Raw genomic sequence first — 26596 nt, forward strand, 5'->3', positions numbered from 1 at the left:
CAGACCTGTGGATAATACAGTTTGTACACAGGGTGGCTTTTAACCTGTCTCTTGAATTGCTATCTTGGGTTGACATATACATTTGCATGACCGGACGGCATGTGATCTGTCATTACTTTCGAATTGCTATCTAATACAATAAGACAATAGAATCTGCCCACATTATACAGTACAGACTTCAGATCGGTGTAGTTTGCCAAACATCATGTACCATAAAATAGCCTGACTTGTCCGCATTCAGTGAAATTGTTTTAAGGACTTCTAAAACACGTCAACGTTTTCAGCGGAAAATTAATAAAATCGAAAGCGTCGCTCTGAAAACGCACCAGCCTAGCTAATGTCACGCGGATTTATGTTACCAAGCAGGTAAGACGAAAATGGATGTGGTCATTAAGTTTATTTTCATTTCTCTTCCGAAATAAATAAGGCTATGTTGTTTATTGTCCTTTACTTTAGAACATTTACTGTATAATGTGGGCTGTGTTGATAGTAAACAAAATGGCATCATATGTTTATGCGCCGGAAGCAATATGTCCAGCGGAGGACCAATGGTAATTGTTCAAATTCGTTTTACTCGTTAGTGTTGATAAAAATCGATGACCCGATCGCAAAACTCAATCATCCTGAAATTTTCTAAAGACAAAATCATTTGAACTACCTTTACACGTTTTGCTGGTGATGAATTGGCTACGATAAACTAAAGGACGTTTTTTTTCTGATTCACACATGTCAAGGGTTCTGAAGTTCATTTGATGGTTTAATGGAGATACTTTTGGGTTTGTGGGTCGACATCAATAAATCAATGTAGAGTATCGACAGCAGAAACAAATCATGCATATTACCGGTTGATGAGCTAAACTGTTATATGGACACATAATATGTATAAAAGTACATGTAATATATAGAATTCTGGCAATTTCTTGTTCTGATCGTAAACGGTTTTTCTTAACTCGGCTTTTTTCTTAATTCACCTTCTCTTAGTATATTCCAGGCCTGTGCTCCTCTAAGTTTCCACAATATGTACAAATGAAGGGTGATTTACACATGTTAACTCATGGCTCATTGATACAAAAAGATTGCAAGAATAGAGAAAAACTAATGTGATGAGTTGGAGAAACAATTACGTCAGTCATATCTACAATAATACGAGCCCTATGCACACGATCATGTCACTGGCAGACAAAAAGAAATCCTTGCTTACAGCTATACCCGCTTTTAAGCTGTTCATCCTGTTGCTTAACTCTCCACTAAGCTCATTCATTACTCAGGACAGCCCGTTTTCAGCTTCTTGTAGGCAAAGTTGTTACCTTCCGTCTTTTTTGGCAGGTTTACTTGCGAAGTTTTTGGAACCTGCTGAAGCCTTCAATTTTTTTTGACATTCTGATTTCAGGATTTTACTGTCAACATGTTTCTCAAGCAGCAGTGGACGGACTTCCGGCTGCACTTTCATGACCTCGTTCCCACCCAGATTTTTGAGCTGGACTCACGATTTCTCAGAGATATTTGGATCCCTGACTTGTATTTCGTCAATGGGAAGGGCGGTTCGATTCACGACATTACCACTCCCAACAGACTTATTCACGTATACAGAGACGCAAAGGTCAAATATAACATTAGGTAGGTACCAGCAATCAGCATCTGGAATAACATGTACCCACCTGCACAATATGCACGGTACTAGTGCATCACGCCTCATGATAGTGGACGAAATAAAAAATTGAACGGAAACGAACATTCGATTTTACAGTAAAAATTCAACCAGTTTTTTCCCTTACTACCAAAGCTTTTAAGAAACGTTAGACTCTGACACCACCCTGGCATTACACTGTATAATCCACTATTCCTATCTCCAAGCCGCGCAAAACATCTTAGGTCTTAAGTGCAGATAAAATAAGAGCAAATCCTGTCACCATATTGTTGCCGCACAAAACATCTCGGGTCTTAAGTACAGAACAAATGAGAGCAAATTCTCCTACCATTACAGCCAGTATGTGGAAGCTGAGACAGCTACAGGATACAGTTTGGTGTAAATCCTCGCATACTAGCTTTTGAGTTTGCCTCAAAATGGTGAATATCTGGAAACAGAATGATAACTATATCTTTTACAGACATGGAATATGCACCATTGAATTTACAAATTACATGTGAATCGGTTATTTTTTATGTGAATAAATAAACAATTTCGACCAATTTCACTGGTTTCTTCACTTTCGGTGACATTTTGGAATATTCCTGTTTAAAACATTGCCATATTTGGATTCAAGGAACTATATTTTATCGGAAGTAATCAAATTTGACTTGTTTTAGGATAACTTTTCCAAGAAAATGGTGCGTAGTTAACAGAATAGGTAACGTGACCTATTAATCATGACCACAAAAGTCTAATTTGCAAAGGGATGAAAATAAACAGTGCTACAAACGGTTTTGGGGAATAGTTTTAAGTATGTAGTCTGCTGTTTACGATGATACAATTTTAAAAGCATGACTGTAATATTTTTTATCATATAACTATCTGCCTATGTCATCCGATACGAGCCGTCTGATACAAAGTTTTGTATCAGCTGATGGTGTCAGCGCTCTTTCTGGGGCTTTGAACTTTCTGAGCTTGCCTGCGCCCTCTTCCAGGGAAACCCCTGAGCTATTATTGAGATTTGAAACGCTGAAAAACATGCGAGCAAAAAATATGTGTTTGGCGATCTTGCGAATTCTTTCCACGCTTAAATTTCAGCTTTGTTGAAAACCGCAGTAGTTTTTTTAGTTTTAGTCAAGTTAGTTCAGTTATGTTCCATTTTGACATCTGATTCGTTTGCGTTGTTGCTGTGAATCACACAGTAGTGACATTTTGACGTAACCGCCATGGTGACGTCAGCACTGTTTCTGGGGATCCCGTGTGGCGTAGGAATATCGATTGAAGACGTCAAATTGTTTAAAACTATGAGTATTCACTAGACATCACTAAGTTGAAAATTTTGAATTATTTTCGAATAGTTTTCAATCAGTTTTAATATCGCATTCACTTTTCGTTGCGTAATTTAATATTTATCACTGACTATGTTTGTTTGCGGTTTTACTAGTGACGTGATCCGGCACTTTGGTGCCAAGGTGGACGTTTTAAAGTCTGCCAAATCATTTTCGTTGATATCACTGAATAAAAAGGTATACATATGATAAATAGATCATCAAGACTGCGCATGTTCCGCAAAATTGTATCACGACCGACCTCAGACATCATGATGTTGAAACATCCTCGCGGATCACGCACTCTTATGATAATCTCTTTTGACTGGATAAGTGGTGCCAAATTTTGAAGAATAATAATCTTAGCATAAACAATAAGGCTGTAAGCCTGAATGTTTTGTATTTTACTACCACCGGTTTAATACAAAGAATGGGATTTTTTTATATGTGTCCTATCATAAAAAGGCAACATTGTTTTTATTACAATCCAGAGTAACAATCAAGAAAAAATCTTGTTTACTTCCCATAGGAATAATAGGAATAATATATTCTAGGAAGAAAGACTGTATTTATTAAACGTAATATTTCCTTGGAAATTGTACTGTCGTATCACAACCGTAGGGTCATTTAGTGATATCAAGATACTGAACCAGAGCAGGTATCACTTCACTGCTGACTATAGGTTCCAAGCAATAAAACATATTGCGTGACTCGTAGCTCGATGGTATTTTAAGATCTATGCAGGTGGTGTGTTATTATGGGTGTGAATTATCTAATGGCTTAATGGGCAGTATCACATACTTATAAATTCACCCATACTAAGGTAAGAGAACAATAAGCTGCATAGTTCAACCTCAGCCAATCAGAAATGTTTCTTGATTAAACTGATTCCTAAAAGAATCACCTTACGGTTACTTTCAATTTTGCCCAATCGTATGAATCTTTCTGTGTGGGAAGTAAGGTTTCATTTAGATTTTCAACATGTATTACAACGTACCGTATTCCTCCTCAGCCTTTTTTAATAAGAGTGAGTGAACATGGATTCTTATCGTCTGCAGTAATTTACTTGTCCGCGGTGCTCATGAAGTCTCCGTTTGGATATAACTGCGGAATGTCAAATCCAAACAGTACAATGAGAACAATGAGTAAGTCGGAGCAGTCGGCTGATGTACCTGTAATTAATTGCTAAAAAGTCGTCATTACTTTGAAAAGCCGACGTCAGAAATCGACACAGTTCTGTGTTCATTTGTCAAGTTTCAATAAATTTCTGCTGAGGCGTAGAATAAAATCGTTCATACGAAGAAACAGTTGTAATCTGGGAAACTGAGATTATTGACGAAGAAAGCTTGTGATTTCTGCGGCGACTCTAAGAATAAAGGGAAATATGAAAGCTTTGCTTTCTTTTGCAGAGTGTCCATGTCGTTTAGCTGTCCCATGGATTTGACGAATTATCCTCTAGACCGCCAAATCTGTTATATTGACATGGCTAGCTGTAAGTATATATTCAGATCAAAGAGAATGCTAATGGTGTCGAACATGTTGATTTCACAGGGCTTGTTTTGTTTTGCGACATCCTAGCGTATAGACATAAGGCCTATGTTCGACAAAAGTCTGGCACTCAGAGTCTGACCGTTGTAAAGCAATCGTAAATCAAGATCCTGAAAATAATTTAAAAATTCCTGGTTAAAAAAAACTTTAACCTCATACTTTTCATTTAACAGCGGAAATAGTCTGGTTAGAAAAAAAGAGTTGAAGACTTTATCCGGAATAAATTGGCAAACAATGTGCAGAACTGCTTGTTTTCCGTTTTGGGTGAAAGAAGTTTGACCCATTTTATCTCATTAGGAGAATTTTTGGCTTTGTAAGGGCACAGACGCTCATGAAGGTATCGTTAACCTATTTCCCAAGGCTCCGATCGATCACAATTCGTTGCGCCCAGTGTTATGTCGTTCGTTCAGTTTTTATATCGTACTTCCTATCATGTGTTTAAGTGTAGTTGAGCTAAACAAAATTTTTGGCTTTAAGGTGGTTACGTATTATTATATCTGATAGCAAAATTTTATTCCAAGGATGCTTTTTTTAGACCTGTTTAATCGTTTTTGTGTTTTCCATTCCTTCCACCAGTCGCCTACACAAAAGACAAACTTATATTCCGCTGGTCTCCAATACAACCGATACGAAGAAGTCAAAATATTAAACTACCTCAGTTTGAACTGATTGACATCCGAAACGCCTCCTGCGAACATTCCCTTGACGTTGGTGAGTATGTGGGCTGTTATCCTTAAAATTGTGCGGGTTACTCCGTCCCTAAAGCGGGATAATAACTATGTCAGAGACAAATAAAAACGGACTGTTGTTGGTTAAAATCGATTTTCATTTCCCCCTTCAATTATATATGTTTGTGGAATTTATTCCAAGAAATTAAGCTGTCTCATGTGAATTGGACATGGATTTCTATAATGTTCATGTACAAACTGAGTTCAGTATGGAATTCCTTGTAAATGGAGCTCATTTCGAATGATGCCACGACATCATTCTTGTTTTTTCTTGCAACGGTGCTTTAAACCTGATGGTTATGTTTATGTAACACCGGGTTGAGTCGAACGAGATGGGGGGAAACACCAGATCAAAGAATGGATTGCCCATGATTTTACGCGACTACAGCACAGGAGATCATCAAGGACTGGAAAGTAGGTTGAAGCTTGTATTTTGCGTGATTGCAGTATGCATTCGTGTCCACGCACAGGTAAATGACAATAGTAGCCCAATGTTTACAAAGGCCAATATCTGGATATATTTACAGATTTCATGTATTTGCGATGACGTTGTGGTGTCTGCAGTGGCATAGCACAGCTCCGGGTTACATATTTGGACCTTTCCCGACACGCGATAAGCTGTTGTGTATACATCCTGCTGAAGCCATCATGCGATGCGACATTTACAAGATTGGGCATGTGCATAAAGCATTTGGCCATCCCGGTTCCAGGGCTTCAATATCATAGCGTTTGCATTTGACAGGATCAGGAACCGGGGGATAGTGTGCACCATGACAACGTGGCTGAAGAATGAATTTTAATACAAAAATTCTCGTAGACAAAAACCAAAAATGACGCCTGGAGATGTATACAGTGCAAGCACCCGCAGCAATGGGCAAAATCTCCTTTTGGGAGACTTTTTTGTCCCATCACAGCATCGCTAGTTTCCGTTCCGCAATATCTCAACATATATAGAGCAGTGATTTTATGACACTTCTAGTCCGTGTAGGCCTACTTTGCCTAGAGCTGCACCATATTAACGTACTGCCTGGCGGTTTGACTAGTTCCAGTTATGATAGTGCATGCATTTTAAAAACGATAAGACGACTTTGGTCACATATTCATGACTCTTTGATGTCGGCTTGCCTCCCTCTTGTGCCTTGGTTCAACCACAAAAAGCTTACTTTGTCCTTTGATACGCCTGCTATTACATTTACAGCTGTTTTCTGATAAATCTGTAAAAACCTTTACCAAATCAAGGCAGATGAGCAGAAAAAGCCAAGCCGTAGGACGGTAAGGCTTGGACAATGAAATTCTGCATAATGCGCCGAGAAGCTTATGGTGAAGTCCAGACAGGCCGCTGACAGTATCAGTGTAATGTTCATCTCGGTACAGTACATGCTATAAGCTGTAACACGTCAATGTCAATGCTGAAGAGCTTATGTAGTACACTGCCGACGTCGACACATGCCTTGTGCGTTTCCTCGGAATGAATAACCTTTGGGCAATGTAAATGTCGCTAAATTCTCCATGTAAACCCTTTTCACGATGAATGGTCGAATTTCGCATGTCTTCAGTGAGCATAAATTTTATCTTCATAATAAATAAATTAGGATGGCAATGTCCTTGGCATGCTCCTCGCCCTCTCTGATCGCTTCATATTACTGCGAATACTAGCAAATTTTGAACAGAAATGTCCAATACCACCTAGGTTAATGGGTTCCCGGGAATGAGGCAGGAAGTGATACAAAGAAAAGTTTCGAAACCTCTGCGCCTATCTTGATGAAGGTTCGAGCATGAAACATGGTGAACGTCGGTTCGGCTTTTGCATTTAAAAGCTTCAACGGCAGGATGATTGGTTTTCTAGAAAGGGTGACTGCGGTATTCAGTGCATACCAAACATTAGGACGGGATGGAGTTGAGGTAGGCCCTACGTCAAATATTCCCCTTGGATATAAATGTGACCTGGATTTACGTAGTGTAGGTGCTTTCGATGGTATACTATAGATCTTGTCCAGCAGGAAAATGTTATAGGCTTATATAACTGGAGTCTGTGATCCTACTGTTTTGGTATACGTTGAATCCACAAGTTGCCGCGTTTAATGTCAAAACGTACACCGACAAACCTCTGTTATAACGGTAACAGCAATCCGGACCTTGAGAATTTTGAATCGAATCCACCTGACGTGCGTCTTGTTTCGTGCTCAAACCTCTGGCAAGTAAAAGAGAGATAGACTTATTTTTCAAGGAAAAAATAAAGCAAAACATTGTGAGGCCTAAATTCCGAACGAAAAGTCGCGTTCCCGTAAATTTTTGAACAGCCAGCTCTAGACGGTTCCGAGTTTGCTCTGGCGTTATATTTGTCTAAAGAGAATGGTCCGAAATTATCTCAGCGCGCTCTACTTAAAAACCTGGTGCAGTTGCCGTGGCAATTTGTGATGGCGATTGATACAAAAATTACCCATTAAATACAGCCTGAAAGTTCCATAAATTTACTTTCCTTGTCGTTTTATCTGTCGATCGCAAGCACAACGTCAATCGGCTATTTCCCAGGCCTCATGCGCCCAAGTTTCCGTGGTGATGCTCGAATCTACCTCCTGTATTATTAGCCTCGACATATTGGACATAGGCATACAGCTACATCATGTTTTAGTGGAGTGACATTTGCCCAGGAGCCCGTTCTACGAAGCAGTCGCAAACTGCGCTAGGTAGGACTGTAAGGGCAAGGTCTGTAGGTCAGAGATGCACTTATATGTAATATATAAATTCTGGCAAATATTATAATACTTGAGTCGGCCCCTATCTCTCAAACAACATGGTATCTCGTGCTGGTTTCCTCTCCGATTGTACGTGCGAAGGTCTTTCAGCAACCTGCGGATGGTTGTTTCCCCTGAGTTCTGACGGGTTTTCTCTCACCATAATCCTGACTACCGTCGTGTTAGTGATAATTTTTTGAGTATTGAGTAAAACTGTAATCATATAAATCATACAGTATGGCGCGGATTTCAAAACATCGCCTCCTCCCCCACTCTGTAATTATGTAATTAAAGCCGCACAGCATGGAGTAAATCCAGAGCAGCGACAACAGAGTGATAGCTGGCAAATGGTCACAGGTAACTCGTGAAATATGGCATCTTGTCAGTTTACCTGAGTTAAGGTTTTATTAAATTGTACATGGAATCCTGAAATAGTAGCACATCACTCTAGCACCACGGCTTAAGTAGAAATACTTATCAAAATTAAATGCAGTGGTGTTAATTTCAATTGATTAGACGCCTCTGGACTGGAACATATCCTATTACGCTTGAATTTCAAAAATATGTTTTTAATTTACTACTGTCCATGAAACCAACTAAGCCGTTACTATGACATTAATAGCATCATCTCGTCGTCGACACCTTTTTAGAAAAGTAACGTTGCCTACCTGTGGTTTCTGAAAAGTAACTAGGGAAACAACTTGAAAACTAATATTTCCATTGCCGCCTATGGGCCTAACTGCAACAACCTTCAGAATCAAACAGAGAAAAACATAGACCATAGAGAAGGACAACTTTCATTTCTTCGAATTCTCTGTCCGAGACCAGTTTTGAACCCGAGCCTCCTACATTCCAACGATTGAAAGGGAAGGGTCGCTATTGAATAGACTACGGCCCACCTTCCAATTATGTAATACAGCGCAGTTCTAGGACTGTATGCTCATTGCTGACCTGACCACCCATTTACAGTAGCATTCGTACAGTTGCAAGTGGTTTATTTTTCCTTCATTATATTAATATTATTTAGTTTTCTCCATTATGTGCATTTGTCAACGACTAAAATGCTATATAATAAAAGCATGAGCCACTTTCTAATATTATGGCTCTGCCTGATTTACGCTCACAAGCAATTCGTAGGGTGAAAGTTGCTCTATGTAATTGCATCGCTAGGGCTGCGCTTCGTAGCTCCGTATTAGATGACGGATAAAGCTGGTAATGCTGAAGATAAGATTCTTTCACGGTACTAGAAAATGGAAAAGATGATCTGGCTTAAGTAGTAGCGGGTTCCTGGGATTCGCTCCACAAATCCCCCTGGACAATTACTAAAGGCGGAAAATACGTAAACTGAATCAGGCTTAAGATAGTCGAGATGTATGTCAACGGAAAGAGTGAACTTCGATGTAGCTTCGTTGTCACCTAGCTTCGGTAATGTTTAAATCCATCTTCAAGACGTTAGTGTTCTTACCGAAACTAATTTGAGAAAAGTAGGTCATCAATATGATACACCGATATCATCACTGATAAACGGAAAACAGAATAAGAAACAAAGAAGAAACAAAAAGCGCTAAGATATTTATTTGTATATAAATACAGTCTGAGTCCTTTTGTATGCTGATTCATAAAGGAATCTTGACACGATACCTGGGGTGTGGTGTTAATTCCGTTAAACTATCTGCACTTCAACAGATCGTTACACTTATCTGTACCTTTGTTATGTCATATTGTGGGTTGTATACCATCTTTATGTCCACCTCAGGCCGTTGTATCAAATTACTAGATTAATTTCACAAAATATTACATAATGCCAACTTGGCTTATAAAATAGGTAAAAATTGGAAACATGCATCAACTTGCACAGAGCCTTCTCGTCACCTTTGACCGTGCTTATAGTACAGCATTCTGCTGAAAGTGATTGACACAAATCTCCTTTACTGATGTTATCAGACACATTCTGATGTTGTGTAACAATTCAGTCCAGGCGCGTTTCCCCCAAAAGGCACATCTCGGCGGCATTCGGCTTCCCGCCTCGATTAGAATTTCCTGAGCATTTCACAGTCTCATATCAATTCCAGAAGGGACCTGAGTTAACTACAGCTGTGTGGGAGGCCTCGTAATGCCTGAAAATACACGTAAATGCCTGTGGTTAGGTGTAAGTTTGTATAACATGGAAATCCCAGAATGGATCTAAAGTACTCGTCGGGTTTATTATCCAATCTCTACAGCTTTTTTCTGTCCAATGTTCACAAAGACCTCACATGGTAATTGAAATTCCGAATAAAACCTCCCAAGATTGCGAGCCACTCCTTTCTGCAGTCTTTCTCTTTTGAAGTCCAAGGCTTCTTCTTTGGTTATTTAAGGAGTGCCGATGGTATTAATATGGTATTAATTACATTGATAAAAAAGCATTATTTTAAAGAATAAATGAATGAACTCTGTAGTCTGTAGGTCGAGATATGAACATTAACCCTATCTAAGTCATCGGAAGCTCATCGGTAGTAGCTTGAAACAGTATGTATTTTGTCTGATACTAAGTAAACACATTCTTCTTTTACAGCCTCGTTTGCTGGGGATTTCAGCTGTGTCCGGGCGGAATTACATCTTCGACGTCAAATCGGATACTTTGGCGTACAAGTTTACGTCCCCAGCGCTTCAATCGTTGGCATTTCGTGGATCTCGTTTTGGCTTGACGTGGACGCCGTTCCCGCGAGAATCTCCTTAAATTTGTTGGCCGTCCTGACCATGACGACACAGTTTTCGAGCGTCCGTGACAAACTACCGAGTGTGATTTACATAACGGCTCTTGACATCTGGATGTCTGTTTGTCTGCTGTTTGTCATTTGTTCCCTTGTGGAGTTTGCCTTAGTCAATGTACTGGTCCGACAACAAGTCAAACAAGTGGGAAAAGTTAGCAAACGTCAACGCCTCAGCAAGCATAGTGACTCCACCAACAATGTTGAAACCATCGTAGAAAAGGTAAGGATATGCGTTTGTGACGAATGTGTTTTACGACGTCAACTCATTTACACAAATGTGCGGGTTCAACCCCGGTCATAGCTTTGAAATTTAGCCCTCGCTCTCGCTGTTGCTTGTGGAGCCTTTGTGACAATAAGGTGTGGACAACACTTCTGCTGTCGTTTGCTCATTCTAAAGTTTCTCGAAAACCACTTCTGTTCAACCATACCTGTATGTCACATGCCACAAAGTTCGTCTGTGACTGGTTGGTTACGCCGAGCACTAAGGTGTTCACCACCCATGAAACTCATGCCATCGTATAAATTATATAATACATGTATAAAAGTATAGCCTAAAGCAATAATCAAAATGAATAAATAAATATACGCACAAAGAGGCACCCGATGGCTTATATGTATAAAGTGTTCTCGCCACAGCCGACTGGCCCTGGACTCGAATTCAGCTCTGGTATGACAAGTTCGCATACACGGCTTGAAGCCAGTACATTTATCAGGTTCATATGGAAGTGTATTGCGGGCGTTCTGCTTTTGTCTACCTATATACCTGATCGCCGCATTGCAGGTGAATAGGCCTACTTCTAACAGCGTTTATATAAATAAGTTATACTTATTTCGAGACCTGTTTAATAACAGTGTTGAACACTAATAAAAAAACCTTAAATTTCAAGCTATCATTTTGAAATACTAAGTGCGAAAATATGACATGATTTTGTCAACAGCATGAATGTGCCCCAGACGAGACGTTCGTAAGCGCCACAGTGACAATTCTTCGAGGGAAGCTCAGAGCGAAGAAAGTTGACAAGTCTGCAAGGATCTTCTTCCCACTTGCGTTTGCTTTCTTCAACCTGGCTTATTGGTGCTCGTATCTGTCACCCTAGGCGAAGAAAAAGAATATGTCTACAAATGTGACCACTTTGCCTTAATTCTGGTTTCACAGAACTTAGTCACGGGAGATCAACGTTTGCATTATTACAAGAGGCCTTAACTGGTATTCATTGTTCGAGGGGATTTGTATCCTCAACGCAGATCACTGCCAGCAAGAACAATTATGCTGAACCACTGGAAATTCATACAGGGTAAGTGGTGTGTGTTAATTGCTGGCTTACGTCGCTTGATTTTACCACAGGCCTCCAGTGACTCTTCAGCAAAATATAGGGAAGGAATTCGCAAAAATATAGGCTAAATATAGGGGGAAATAGCATGAATATATGGCTGACATATAGGGTTAGTAAAAGTTAGCGTGCACATCTTACTATAGTAAAGCAACAGGAATATGCAACTGGGTGGTGTGCAAACAATTTTTTTAAACAGATCACCTACATTTTTACATGAACAAAGGGAGAAATCATTTGAGCCCCTTTCATTGTCCAACTTTAAGAATTCCAGCTACTATAACCTGGTTCTTTAAACAAGGCTGTGCAAATACTCTGCTTTGTGCAGCTGATTGTCTATATGAACCTGCAGATGCTGACCTGATGTGCACTGCTGACAGTTGCAGAGGCTTCTCGTGAAGTGCTGGGCCTTGCTAAAACCAAATGGGACTGAGTACTGCTAAATCAGATCTCTCATGAGGGGCTGCATGTTGCTTTACTTGCACAGCTCCGGAATTATCACAAGAAACTGGCTTGTAACACACAATGCAACAGCCCTTAAATTCTGGCAATACATCAGGTCCTCAATTCACTTTCAGTTTTATCCGGCTGGTCCAACCAGCTGCTTTGAAACTTCGTTTTTCTATGGGGCATGCTGACAAAGCATCAGTTTCATGCAGGCCTGGTAGTTTATAACAAAACCTATTATGACCAGAAATCACTCACTGTCCCATCGGTAACAATTACAAAGAGCATTTCTCAGACACGCACTTCTATAGCTGCTCTTTTTAAATTCACTTTAAAACCATAATTATCGATACAAATATATGCTCACATAGCAAAGCTGAGGCATTGGAAAAGAACATGGCGTCAAAATAATAAGACCATATATATTCCTGCGGAGCAGGCATCTGTGGTTTAAATAGTTTTTTTATTATGTTTCATTTATGCTCTGGGTAAACCTTGCTCTGCACTGAAAAAAGAGATATACAGCCTGAATACTGGTTAAATGCACATAAGTGCACAGTTTGTTACTATATATGATAAACAGAATGTTTATATAATTGGACAAACCCTGAGTATTTGTGCAGCATATTGGTTATAATTTGTATTGTCAACACATCATTATATGATGATTTTCAGAAATGTGCGATCCATTCTTGCAAAAATATAGGAATTATACGGTAAAATCGGACAAATTTGTGAAAATGTAGGAAAAAATGGGAAAAGGCTTAAAATATAGGAAAATAGGGCCACTGAGAGGCCTGTTACTACGGTGAGATGCTGAGGAACGTCTTAAATCATCACTTGCCTTTTCAGTTCAGAACCACTCTAAGCTTATTTATGCTATATATTGCTCTACCAAACGGCTTGACCTGCCATGACACTTTCGGTGTGACAACATTCAACAAAGCAGTCTCAAAAACATGTTGAAACAGATCTTTCAATCCGAACAAACGACACAGACCTGGTTTTCTAAAAATAATCAAGGAGAAGCTACAGAGGTGTCTCTGTACAGGTAGGGTTTATAAATCTCTCCGCGAAAACTCTTGTGGCGTGGTAATTAATGTGTCAGAGATGATGACAGATTGTCTCTGTTGCTTTCGTCTGTCCATGTCATTGAGAGTAAAGATAGCAACTAAGAGCAGTACAGTAGGACTGGAGTTGGCTGGAAAGAGCGGTATATCTCGTGATGCTGCTTGATCCTTTAAAGGAGAAGAAAATTTAAGTTTCAATCAAATAACATTGAAGAAAATATGCATTTCCTGGCAGGTGCATGCCATAAAAATTCTAATATGTACCTCAAGTTGATAAATTATAAATGCATTCCGCGCCAACATCCACTGTGGGCGACTCCGTTTTGCCTAAGAATTAGTCCTGAAGTCTTCTGTGTTAGGAGGAGAATTGTCGTCGGAAAGCGCCGAAGTGCAGTTCGTACATTTCCGGTAAAGCTCTTTTTCCGAACAGCGAACAGTACAGTTCTTTTTCCGCTTGACGATCGGGAAACCGGAATGTTGGACGTAGGTTCCGAGATTACAAGAACAAGCCGGCTGTTTTAACGAGTCTCATTGGATGAGAGGCAACATACCCCTAGCATAAATTACAGGGTGTTTAAGATGGAGGACGCGATGGACTGAGCGATTTATGCCAACTTTCTCAAATAACATACGAATTTAGCCAATAATAATGCAAAGGATGAAGCCAATACCTCCAGCATAGATTACAGGGTGTTAAAGATGGAGGACGCGATGGACTCAGTGATTTATGCCAACTTCGCCGTATTCAGGCTTTACGTGTATGGCGAGGAAAAAAATTGCGAAATTATACAGCAGGCACCACCAGAGAGAAAAACATGTGCTTTCCTCAGCCTGTAAATTCCTTGTGAATAAAAATTTTTTTAAACTCAGTCATTGTAATTTTTTTATTTCATATGGACTTGACTTTCTATAAAGTTTTGTTATCCAACAGACACTTTAAGACATAGGTTGGGGGATAATGTCTATTGACCCTTTCTCAAATAACATGTGAATTTAGCCAATAATAATGCAAAGGAGGAAGCCAATACCCCCAGCATAAATTACAGGGTGTTCAGGCTTTACCTGTATTGCGAAGAAAAAATCGCAAAATTATGCAGCAGATACCACCAGAGAAAAAACATATGCTATTTTCAGCCTGTAGTGCCATGTTTTTAACTTTTCTTCTCCTTAATGAACTGTCAAAAGTCCTTGTCAAGCCAGTGGAATTTTCCTGGTGATTGGTCTGGATTCGATTAATAGCCACTCCCATCATGGCGAGTCCTTAACCCAGCAGTGTATCGTGATCAGAATGTAGCCCATTGCATTGTTTTTATGTTACTGTTTGATGAAGGTGAGGACAGGATGTGGAGTAATTCTAGAATGGTGACGTCTAATGGAATAGCTACATCTATTTTTAAACCCGGTTCTGCTTAAGTCATTGCACTACAGGCGTGTAAGCTGTTATTATTTAAGCACTTACATGATTGAAACTCTTACGCCTGTAAATTGACAAGTCGCCAGTTATGTGTGATCATTTGTCAGCTGCTCGCTACTTTGGTTTTATGCTCCACCCTGTGTGTTTTATGTTATGATTTTTACGAAATCACAACTACCTGTGAATTTTACCTCTATGGTGGTCAGCTGTTGTGGGATCATGTATTTGTTATATAAATGTACGAGTGGCAATTCGACATTGTGGAATTGTTTATATTTGAATTCTAGCCAGTATACCAAAAGCATTGACCTTGTCTAACGTACAAATTAAAATCCCTTCCACGAGTGGACCCGATTCATACAAATAGATTTAAAGACTCTTCAAGATATGTCTTATATAATTTTCATTTATGTGTTATGGTGTAATGATGTGTATAAATACTCATGTGCACATACATGCAGTGTAAATATTTTAAAAACGTCCGTGTCAAAACACAGAGTACCAGCACCGTTTGTGCGTTTTCCTCGGAATTGGCGTGCCAATGTAAGGTGAACTTAAACTAGGTATACTTGAAACAAGACGCCTTTCCAGCTGTTTTCACATACATTTTCATAATTTAGGGTGGTACAAGAGGTCTGCCATATATTCCTTTCATCACGCACATGATCTTGATCTTCAAAGGTATATACTGAGGATTTTAATGAATTTGTAAACTGTGGAATGAATGAAAAATTCACTATCCGTGAAGGCCAAAATTAAAAATGAATAAAGATGTTTTTAAACTCAGTCATTGTAATTTTTTTCAATTCATGTGGACTTGACTTTCTATAAGTTTTGTAATCCAACAGACACTTTAAGACATAGGTTGGGGGATAATGTCTATTGACCCTTTCTCAAATAACATGCGAATTTAGGCAATAATAATGCAAAGGAGGAAGCCAATCCTGATGTCTACGCAATCTCAGCTAAATTTTAAGACTTGAATGATGGTTCATTGCGGTATGCTATATTTAGGAGATAGACTGGCCATGTTCCGGATTTGCTTACAGATTAACAGCTCAGGCACCGAAATTACGAAGCAGTTGATAATTGCGTCTGATATAACGTCCAAGACAACATATATTCATGAACGTCGCCAAAGTAAATGCGACAGATTTCTAAAACGGGCGCCCGAATCCTTGCCTTTACTAACCTGGGCCTGTGTCGTTTGAGTGAGTGAGTGAGTGCTTGGGGTTTATCGTTGTGTTTGAGGGAAAAAATTACAGGTTTATTTCAGTCCTGGAGTAACGCTGACATATGACCCTTCGTGCGTAAATAATAAGGCCTCAAATAAAGCAAAAGTTACCAGAGCATCGACTCTGACAGCATACGATCTTTGTTAACGGCGATTTCGAATAACGTGACAGCGCTGCCCTTCTCAACTTAATAGCACTTTCTGTTATTACGGTGGGAAATATGTTTTTGTAAAGTACAAGTAGTATACAAACCTGTGCCTTCTGAAAATGGATTTTCATATGCTGAATTCCTTCCGGCGTTTGTATACACCCTCGTAATGACAGCAAATTGTATTTGTGGTTGTTGCCTACATCTGTGTGCATTATGCTTGTGATTGGCTGCCATACAAATGTTCCCACTTGCCAACATCTGTAACTATGCTACAAAGTGGAATTCCTTTGAAAATGTCAGTTTATTCACCCAAAATCGGGATGGAAGCCGAACATTTCCACACATGACGACGGGGTTTCATTGATTATCACCTGGGCGAAGACAAAAACAGAAAAAAAGGGGATTATGCCTGGATTCGTGCCCTAAAAAGTAGGTAGACTTATAAGAAAGTGTGACTCCGCCAAGGGCGAGTATTCCAAATATATTCTAAATCGTGACGTCAGACTATTGTGCGAACTCCACATTATTTTTTTCACGGATGTACAATGTTGTTATTTTACTCTCCGGCCATGACTACACCTGCCCAGAGATGTACGCGAAGCGGCAAGCTAAAAATAGCTGACGTATCCTGCTTTTGGTAAAAGTCTCAGTAAGGTATAACATCCCGAGTATGGTTACAATTCTTGTAAGTAACCACCGCTATGTGATCGAACATGTCGAGAATAATGTAAGTATGATCAACCATGAGCTAAAAACTAGCAAATTAAAGAAATTACTTGTAGATCCGAGAATAAACCGAGAGTACGCATAGATGTCACAAAACAACCACTGGTGATATAAGTTGGAATAAACAGAGCATGGGCAGACGACACAGCTGGTCTGGATAACACCCGATTATCAATACAGCCCGTCAAGCAATATTCGAAAGGCGAGATAACCTCAGCTATATATGTTAATACCCGTGTTAAATATCCGATATTTAATTACAGATTGCTGATTATGCAATACTTATGGAAAAAAAAAAAAAAAAAAAACAGAAGACGAAGCTAGAAAAATATTCAACAACTTTACAACAAAGGGACTGACTTTTAAGTAGGAAAAACGACAATATACATGCCCATAATCTGAAGACAGATTCAATACGCATTCTCGGAACCAGGCAGTGTTGTAATGATTAATGGCTCTTGCTTTACAATCGGCAACGCTTTCAAGGCGAGCGTGTCCAAACAGACTATGAACAGAGAGATTCATCACACCATATTTGTAGCAGACGAGAGCGGTCTCCAAGGAAGGATGGGATACCCAAACGGTGACACGAGAGTCATCGACCACGTATTGTCATCACGGCCCCACGTGTAGAGAAAGTGGGGGAATTCAAGCTGGATCTGAACATTCGATCTCGTTGTATATGGTCCAACGATGGAAGAAAGAGGAGAAAGCCCAAAGCGTGAACTTCTGATGTGTGAAAAGCATTAACACGCCATCAAAATGAAGATTACCCAGAACACCGTTTTAATCCCACCAACAACTTTAAAAAGTTAAACTTTTAAATTCAATAAGCTTTTCACAAATGGTACTCGTTTATTACCTTTTATTTATGGCAAACCTAACATGCAAGACATACATTTATACCATTGGACGTACTACTTAAGCCATAATAGAACCATCACAAAAGCTATTCATGTCTGATCGATTGAAACAAGTGGCCTTTAATGACTTAATTCTAGACCTGTGATGCCTGATAAATTGCAGTTACCATCACTGCATGTTTTTTTTTAGCTAATTCTGCCTCGAGCATGATGTTGTCTGGCGGGTAATTTGCTGCTATTTATGCATTTACATGAACAGTTACAATAAAACCCTAATTGAAGTGAATAAACAAGAGGCAGCATTTCTCTAGTTACGTATGACCATTTGCCAACTATCACACTGTCACCGAAGTTCTTGTTTCTGTCTATGTCATGCGTATTTAGTTGTATTCATATCTAAATATTTTAGAGGTTACCTGTCGTAGCTACTGGAATGGAAAACGTGACATCAAGGTGTTGACACGTGATCCCGCTCAGACCACTGTTCTCACGGATTCTAACGGCCTTCTGAGATTCATGAGCTACATCATACACATCATAAAGTTGCGGGGGACATCTCCACTCCGTAGTTTCCTGAAAGTTCCCATTTCTCTCAACCTTTCCTTGAACGGGTGCTATGTCAAAAACGAACGCAGTGAAAATGGCAAGGGTAACTACTAGTCAATTCATCTTGCAAGAATTCTCAGCAGGGAGATTTCCTTAGGGACACCCCGGTCGTCGAGTTCCGGAGGCTGTGTAACGAAGGGTTCCGGAGGCTGCGTTTTCACTGCGGGTCACGTCTGATGACGTCATTTTCGCCTGCACAACACACAATGGCTTTTCTCACGTCGTGTTTAATGCCAAATTACTCTCATCCCAGTCTGGGATACACATTTATTAAGGAGAAATCCGTCTGAGGGGCAGTGTTATTGGTCGTTTTATTTCTTTTTATTTCTTTTTTGGCCACCAGCCTTCATCTCGCTATTTCCTTTTTTTGATCTTTGCTAAAACGAGAGACTGGTATCGTCTCTTTATGAGTGTTTAAAATTGATGATGGTCAATTGAAAGCGGATGTACCCAGACTTAAAAAAATTACATATTTGTACACTTACAAATAGTGACTTGATTGGAAATTGCAGTAACATATCATAGTTACCTGGTTAACACGCTATCGCTCTCAGAAGTCTGGTGTGGCTCGTCTGGCTTTGACTACGGAAAGAGAAACACTTTCTGTTACGATCATCTGTTGTCAAATCCCTGGTTTCCTGCTTTTTAGTTTATCTGTTAACGGAGTGGTTATGATAAAACACTGCGTGTTGATTTTGCAATTTTTGAGTGGGAAGTCTCATGTGCTCAACTGAATGTCAAGTTGAATGTCAAGATACACTCCTGCACCCACTCTTTCTTTCCCCATCTTTTTTGCCTTGTGATTTTTATTTAACAATCTGGTAATCGATCGTTTCCATGAGTGCACATCATCGAACACGATACATACATCTTACTCTAGTATTATTACCTGTCTCTATTTAAAAAATATGTAAACCCCTCATGCGTTTTGGGGACGAGCAGGTTAGCGTGCCATCGAGTAGTAATGGTCCAGAAGCCTCTCACGAAAGCAGTCGCTGCTCATGCTGGCTTCCTCTCTTGTCGCAGGAAGCAGGTTCTGTCAGGAACCTGCGGCGCACCCCGGTTTCCTACCATCATAATGCAGACGTTGTATAAGTTAAATATTTTTGAGTACGGCCTAAAACACCAATTAAGTTAATAAATAAATATAGCCACCTCCCGAGAACAACTTAGTAGTCACGCAATAATTTAACGGATCAAATGGAAAGGCGGTTCTTCCCCCAAAATCAGATTGCGGCTGTCTATATACATATGTATGATCACCAAGAAACTAAAAAAAAGCAATATTACTTAACCAATGCAAATTTTCGTGTTTGTTAAACTGCATATAGGATAATTAAAAACAGCAACATCCAGTCATGTAATTAGATAAGCCCTGTCCATAAATCTTATTTTAGTCGGAAGATCCAAGTTGAAAAAAACTGATTTTGTTTCCATTTTTACTTCACCAAAAAAAAAAAAATGACCACTGTGGTGTAAGTGAAATCCCGAGTTAAACGCCAATAAAATAAAGAAATCAAATTAATACAGCATTACGAGAGTCTCGGGTAATTTCTAATAAAACAAACAACGCTTCCCGCTCAACTAAAAATAATTCTTGACAGCAGTTTCTTGGTCAAGCAGTTTGTTACAGACTACATCTGAGACCAGTTTCATTCTTCCTGGTTCAGCTTTCAGAAATACAAATCTGTGCTCTTCCGTTCACTAACCCGAAACTCGATCTTTTCTAGTGTGCTTTCCGGGATGGCGTTAAGCCATAACCATTCACTGATTAAATATGCCATAGCCATATGCAGCAAAAAAAATATGTTTTCTTAATTAATGCGGTAAGTTTGTCTTCATATCACTGAGTTATTCGCGAGTAGTACAGACCATACCACCACAGTTATCAAATATGTACCACACAGATCGGCAGCCAGCCAATCTTTGCTCACCACCATGCTCAGCTCGAGTGAGTGAGTGAGTGCTTGGGGTTTAACGTCGTACCTAACAATTTTTCAGTCATATGACGACGAAGGAACCCTTAGAGTGCATGTAATGTGGTTCCTTGATGCATGACGGATTTCCAAATCTCTTTTATCTAATGCTGCTTCACTGAGACGACTTGCCGAAGGCAAGTAAGCCGCCTGTCCGAGCCATTATACTGATGGGGGTCAACCAGTCGTTGCACTATCCCCTTAATGCTGAACGCCAAGAGAGGAAGCAACAACCCAGGATTGACCATGGATCTACCTCTCCCGACGCAGATGCTCAGTTCGAATCGGTCGCACTCGCCATCGTGCTTTAAAACATGGAACGTTTGGATTTAAAATAAAAACATGTACAGCATTCAGAAGACAAATGGCAACTTGTATGTGTGGGCGTCTTAACTTGAATTTTTCTCTAATAATGAACAAGTTTATGAAGTTCTGATGCTGTCCTAATGAATGTGTCAAATGCATTTGTGTTATCTGCGATGTTATAGTCTGTATTATAGCTTTGGCATTTTGAGGACAGTACAGGTAAGAGTTCCAGATCAGTGAATGGAACGATTCAGAGCTGTAAGTTTTAAAGCTGAGCTTGGTATATGGTCAATCGATCTCGGAGCTAGTTGCAGATTACAGAAGATTGTGTTCAATCATTTATGCCCTGTGTCATCTGTACCACAAAGTAAGGTTGAAATTAAAAATTCGTGGAATTCCCGAGTTTTGAGAACCGATCCAGTCTGGTTTCTCATACTAGTACTGGCTGCTCTGTGAAAGATAATACGACAACAGTCACTCACAAAGGATGCAAATGAGGATAAAAACACACATATGCATCAAGGCTTGGTGGAGCAAAGGATAGAGAAAGGAATTTTGAGAAGTGCGTACATTCGTCGTCATAGTCCTTGCGCTGAAGATACTGCGTGGTAGATGGCCTTGTGCCACAATGACCCTACTTATTCTCACTGGACTGCATATTGAAATTCTGATGCAGATGATTTGTTGAAAAATCATAAAATAATGACCGAAATGCCCAATGAAGGTCTGGAAAGTAACTCATTACGGTTTCAAGCACGGGCGCACAAAATTATAAAAGTACGATTTTATGTAAATGAATAAATGAGAACGAAGTTCATTCAGATACCTTCTTGTAATGTATCAATGGTCAGATGTAAACTGTGACCAATCTTTACGACATATTGGCTATAAAGTAATCATCAATCTCATCCAAGGATCTGTGTTTTCCTGCAGTTTGTTGTAGTGCTTTATTCTTTAAAACATATCCACACCTTAGGAGAGGAAGCCTTCGGACTTTTCCTTAATCCCACTGGCGTGTAAGAGAAACTTCCTTAATGTGCCCCAAAACGCAGTAAGAGCTGGATTTGTAAACTCGACCTGGTTGTAAAATGGTCCATTGCTTGAATTGTTAAGGTCGGAAAAATCACTTCCACCCCCTTTGACACGTTAATGATTTGACAGTAATATATGTAGACCAGTAAAGCTGTTTGTTCTATAACGACCTATGCTCTGAAGCAACTATATAAAAAACATCAGTCCTTCCTCAAGCAGGGGTACGTATACGCACCTTTCCGTCACACCTCTAAACCACAACTTTGCTGGATTTCAAAAATGAATAAATCCTCTTACAAAGCTCTATTTATTGCGGGGTAAAGAAGCTGTACCATCAAACCTGTATCTACTCTCTCAACGAAGGCACTACAAGAGGTACAGCCATTCTGGAAAAAGTACTGTTGCGCAATTGCAAAAAGGCCAAACTGAAGAACTAGATGCTTAAATACGCGTATCGTATAGGGATATCTCTACGTGGGATTTCTCCTCTCTCTTCACTCCTATAGCTCAAACACATTTAATAGATAAAATTTCATCACTAATTGTATTAGTGTTCAACAAAACTGGTCACCGCTACATTAACGTCACAGGCAACAAAGCTTTTTTTCAGTTTCACTACATACAAGGATTACCTTTAATGGGATGTTGCGTTATTCATCTAGTTGCTTGGATTTCGCATTAATAACATATAAGTGAAATTGTGGGAAACCATATATTAATAGTGTATAGGTATTCCAATGGGTACAAATTGTGCCCCTATTGGGCTGACCTATTCCTGTTCTCATACGAAATATAAGGAAATAAGGCCCCTCACTGGGCCCGATATTCCCTTTCATTCACTAAACCGCATATTGATGATCTGCTACCTCTAAAAAATCCATATATAACACATTTTCTTGGAAGTAAACATGGACATGGATGGGCGTTCAAAATCTCTGGCACTTATCATCATGATTGTGACAAATTCAGCTTATCCTGGGGCTAGAGGTCGTCTATCCATCGTGTTAAATTAGAACGCCACATAGGATATATGATCAGCTGAAATCTTGGCCCATTCGTCTAGAACATACCCTGTGTCTTTCCAACATCACTGATGACTGATGCCTGTTTCTCTTTGCATGAATCCGTCTTATGTTCGTATTTAATATACTGCCTTAGTTCTTTAACAGTGTGTGTTAAACATCGTTTTGGGAATTGTCCTTGAGATTATTCACGTGGAACGTTCATTTTCGTTGACGGCTAGTATACGAATGTCTGTTTCAACTCATAGATTTTATAACATATATAAGTTAAATGTCAGGATAACATTCTCCGTTAAAATTGTTATTTCACACAGTTAGGTAGTTAGGTCAGGACAGTTAGGTCACTTTGTTATTACATTTTGATATTTCACACTCAGGCGCTATGACGTCGAAAAAAATAAACATTTGGTGTAATGAAATTATGAAGCAAGAACCCAGCGTCAATGTTACATTCCTGTGTCACCCAACATGAATCAAGGCGTCATATAACGTGTCTGACAACACTACATAACAACGGCTATATAGCTATATACTGTTGTGTATATAAAAACACTGTTTAAGTTGTTCAGATATATAAATTTTTGATACTTTAAATATTTAGAAAATAATATATAATACTGCAGGTGAAAATTGAATACCATAAATATTTTTCAAGTGAAATGTTGAAACTAACCCAATGTACCTTTTGCACTGGGGAGTAGCCACTGTTCATTCGTTATGTGTATGTGTACACCTATTGTGTGGCTGGCCCTCAAATCATCATGCGTGTAAAACCTTACATGTTCCTTCCAATGAGGTCATACCATGCCCAATTAAAACTGTAAACATGAGTAGAATAACAGTAAGTTATTCCTTTTTTTCTCTCTGTCAGATTCTGCCACCCTGGTATAATCAGATCATGTCTAGTACATTTGTTCGTCGACAGCGCCTGTCGTAGCTACCTTGTTAAGACGTCATCGGGGTGTTGACACGTGATCTCGCTCAGACCACTTTGCGCACAGTCAGGTTGGAAGCAGGGTTTTTGGTCGACTGCAAATTACACACAGGGTCCATTTTAACACAACTGTATACAGAAATGCTTACTTGCGAATAGCTGGCATCTTTTCCCCATAGTAAGCTTTTATTAAGTCATGTCTACTGTAAAGGAACTTTGTATGTGACAGATTTTTTTAATTTTAATGACATCAACCAAACATTGATAAGAGATAGAACATCCTACAACCATACACCTTAGTGGAGTATTAAAACCTTTCATTTCAATATGTCCACTTCTTAATAATTTTTAAAAAGAGACCATAAGGATATGACCAATCGCTGAGGATAACAAGAAGCAGGTGTTAAGAAAACTATTCTCCCCACACTACAACAAGTCATCTTTTAAACTCAAATTTCTTTAGCTAATTTAAGACTGCTATTACACTTTTTCAATTTTTTTCCCAGTAATTTGTGCTAGCGTTTGCAATGATTAATCACAAACCACCCTTGACAAGAGTGTTACAGGAGTTAACTAAGGTGTGAGCAACGGGAGTCAATTACAGGTAAACAAACCGTTTAGCGTGACACAACCAAACAACCCACAGGGCAGGCTGGTGTGCCATACCTTAATGACCTCCCCTGAGTAAGGCGGGAACACTATACCGTTTGTAGTGTTAACCGTGTACAGAGGGGAAACTGTGATCTACTGCAAACTGCGGCCTGGTCTTTATCAGCTCGCTTTAACATGACATGTGAACTCTCCCTCAGACGAAATCAGCTTGCAATTAGCCCGAGAAATACACCATTGGCAATGGGTATAAATCTTGTGTCGGTAAGGTAGAAGGTCAGATTGCCTCAGCACCTCAGGTGAACACAACGCAGAAAGGCTTAATAGAAAAACTAGGAACACCATGACTTTGTACACCGACAACTTGGCGATCACCACAAAGAGTCCTGATTCAAATGAGAGAACTTGTAAACAAGAGAAAGAAAGTTTGATTGAATCAGGTACAAAACCCTCTTGTTTACCGCAGGAAGATTTTGCCTACATCATAGACAAGGACGCTGCTTGTGCCGAGATCGAAAAAGCAAAAAAAAATCCGGAAACAAAACCTGACCTGTCTTATATCGCTCTCATCTCCATGGCTATTCAGAGTTCAGAGGAGAAACGATTGCTTCTGTCAGAAATCTACCAATGGATCTCAGAGAACTTCCCCTATTATCAGAGCAAAGACAAAAGTTGGAGAAACAGCGTCCGTCACAACCTTTCCCTGAATGAGTGCTTTGTGAAAAATGGGCGCAGTGAAAATGGCAAGGGTAACTACTGGTCCATTCACCTTGCAAACGTCGAAGACTTTGAGCAGGGAGATTTCCGTAGGAGACATGCTCGTCGTCGAGTGCGAAAATGCGACGAAGAGTTCCGAAAACTGACTTCGGCTTTGTGCTCCGATTCCAATTCTTCACAATGTAGCTCCGGGACAGTCGCAGAAACGTCGAATACTTCCCAAATATCTCCTCCTTGTAGTCCTTCTGTGCAAGGTTACGTTCCAATGACAAGTGTTATGACGGCAACGAGCGAGTTGATTGCTACTTTCGGGATAGACGCCATTTTGTCTGAAGAGGAGCAGCACATGTATTTTCAGAGATCTCCGCATGCCCAGAATTTCCAATCTAATTCACTGCAGTCAGGTCTGAACGGAGAATCATTTCACTGTGGGGCACATCAGATGACCTTGTTTTCGCCTGTAATACACACAGCGCCTTCTCTCAACTCTTATTTGATGCCGAATTACTCGTATCCCAGTCTGATATACACTTCTAGTCAGGAGAAATCAGTCTGAGCAACAGTATTTTTGGTGGTTTTTAGCTTTTGTTATATTTTTCCGTGTGATTTTTCATTTCCACGCTGCTTTTTCCTAATATGTTAATTTTCTATGTTAAATAAAATCTATTCTCCTGGTCTACATCATCATATCAGCGTTCATTTTTGGGGGGTGTAAAAAGCTCATGCCACACTGTCTGAATAATGTGTGTATGTATATGTGGAAACTGTAGCTGGTAAAGCCTTATTTTCTCTTTGAAATCTGCTCCGTGTAGGCAGTTTATTCTCAGCATTGTAGTTATGTCTGTTGCAATCACCAGAACTAACCCCTTTCTATAGGGCACTAGCTTTATATAATCAATGTCCCATTGGACGTTTGTCCAACAAGCGAAACATTTGGTTGGATTCAGTTGGATTTTTTTACCATCCATTGAATAGTATTCTGATTGCACAGCACATTTCCACTTGTTTGAAACTTTGGTAAAACGCGAGACGACGAGTGTTTTTCATAAGTGTTTAACATTGATGATGGTCAGATAAAATCGGATTTACCCAGTCTTCAAAAAGCATCTACAATCGCGACATTATTGAAACTCGTAGAAACCCGTCATAGCTACCTGGTTAACATGTGTCATCACCGTAATCCCTCTCAGACGTGTGTCTCAGAGACTGGTGGCAGAGCTTTGGGGACCAAATACTTACTATTACCATCATCTGTTGTCGAATCCCTTGCTTCCTACTTTTTTTTTATTTATCCTTTTATGGAGTAGTTATGATAAAACATTGTTATTTTGATTTTGCGTTTTGTCAGTGGGAAGTTTCACGTGGCCGTTTGAATATCAAAAAACACTCCATCCTAGCTGCCTTGGGAAGCCGCGCACTGAGAATTTAAAAAAAA

General features: G+C 39.6%; 2 protein-coding genes across 2 annotated transcripts; both read left to right on the forward strand.

Annotated features, from left to right (window-relative positions):
- Positions 1–530: 530 nt before the first annotated feature.
- LOC135473595 (glycine receptor subunit alpha-2-like) lies at positions 531–11819 on the forward strand. The gene is made up of 6 exons (XM_064753453.1): positions 531–551; positions 1391–1617; positions 4368–4450; positions 5083–5217; positions 10524–10942; positions 11661–11819. Exons 1-6 carry the CDS (start codon positions 531–533, stop codon positions 11817–11819), a joined length of 1044 nt encoding a protein of 347 aa, XP_064609523.1.
- Positions 11820–24787: 12968 nt separating this feature from the next.
- Positions 24788–25717, forward strand: LOC135473596 (hepatocyte nuclear factor 3-gamma-like). Its single transcript, XM_064753454.1, has one exon. It carries the CDS (start codon positions 24788–24790, stop codon positions 25715–25717), a length of 930 nt encoding a protein of 309 aa, XP_064609524.1.
- Positions 25718–26596: the final 879 nt, after the last annotated feature.

Source organism: Liolophura sinensis, chromosome 8, assembly GCF_032854445.1.
Source record: "Liolophura sinensis isolate JHLJ2023 chromosome 8, CUHK_Ljap_v2, whole genome shotgun sequence".
NCBI classification, from domain to species: Eukaryota; Metazoa; Mollusca; class Polyplacophora; order Chitonida; family Chitonidae; genus Liolophura; species Liolophura sinensis.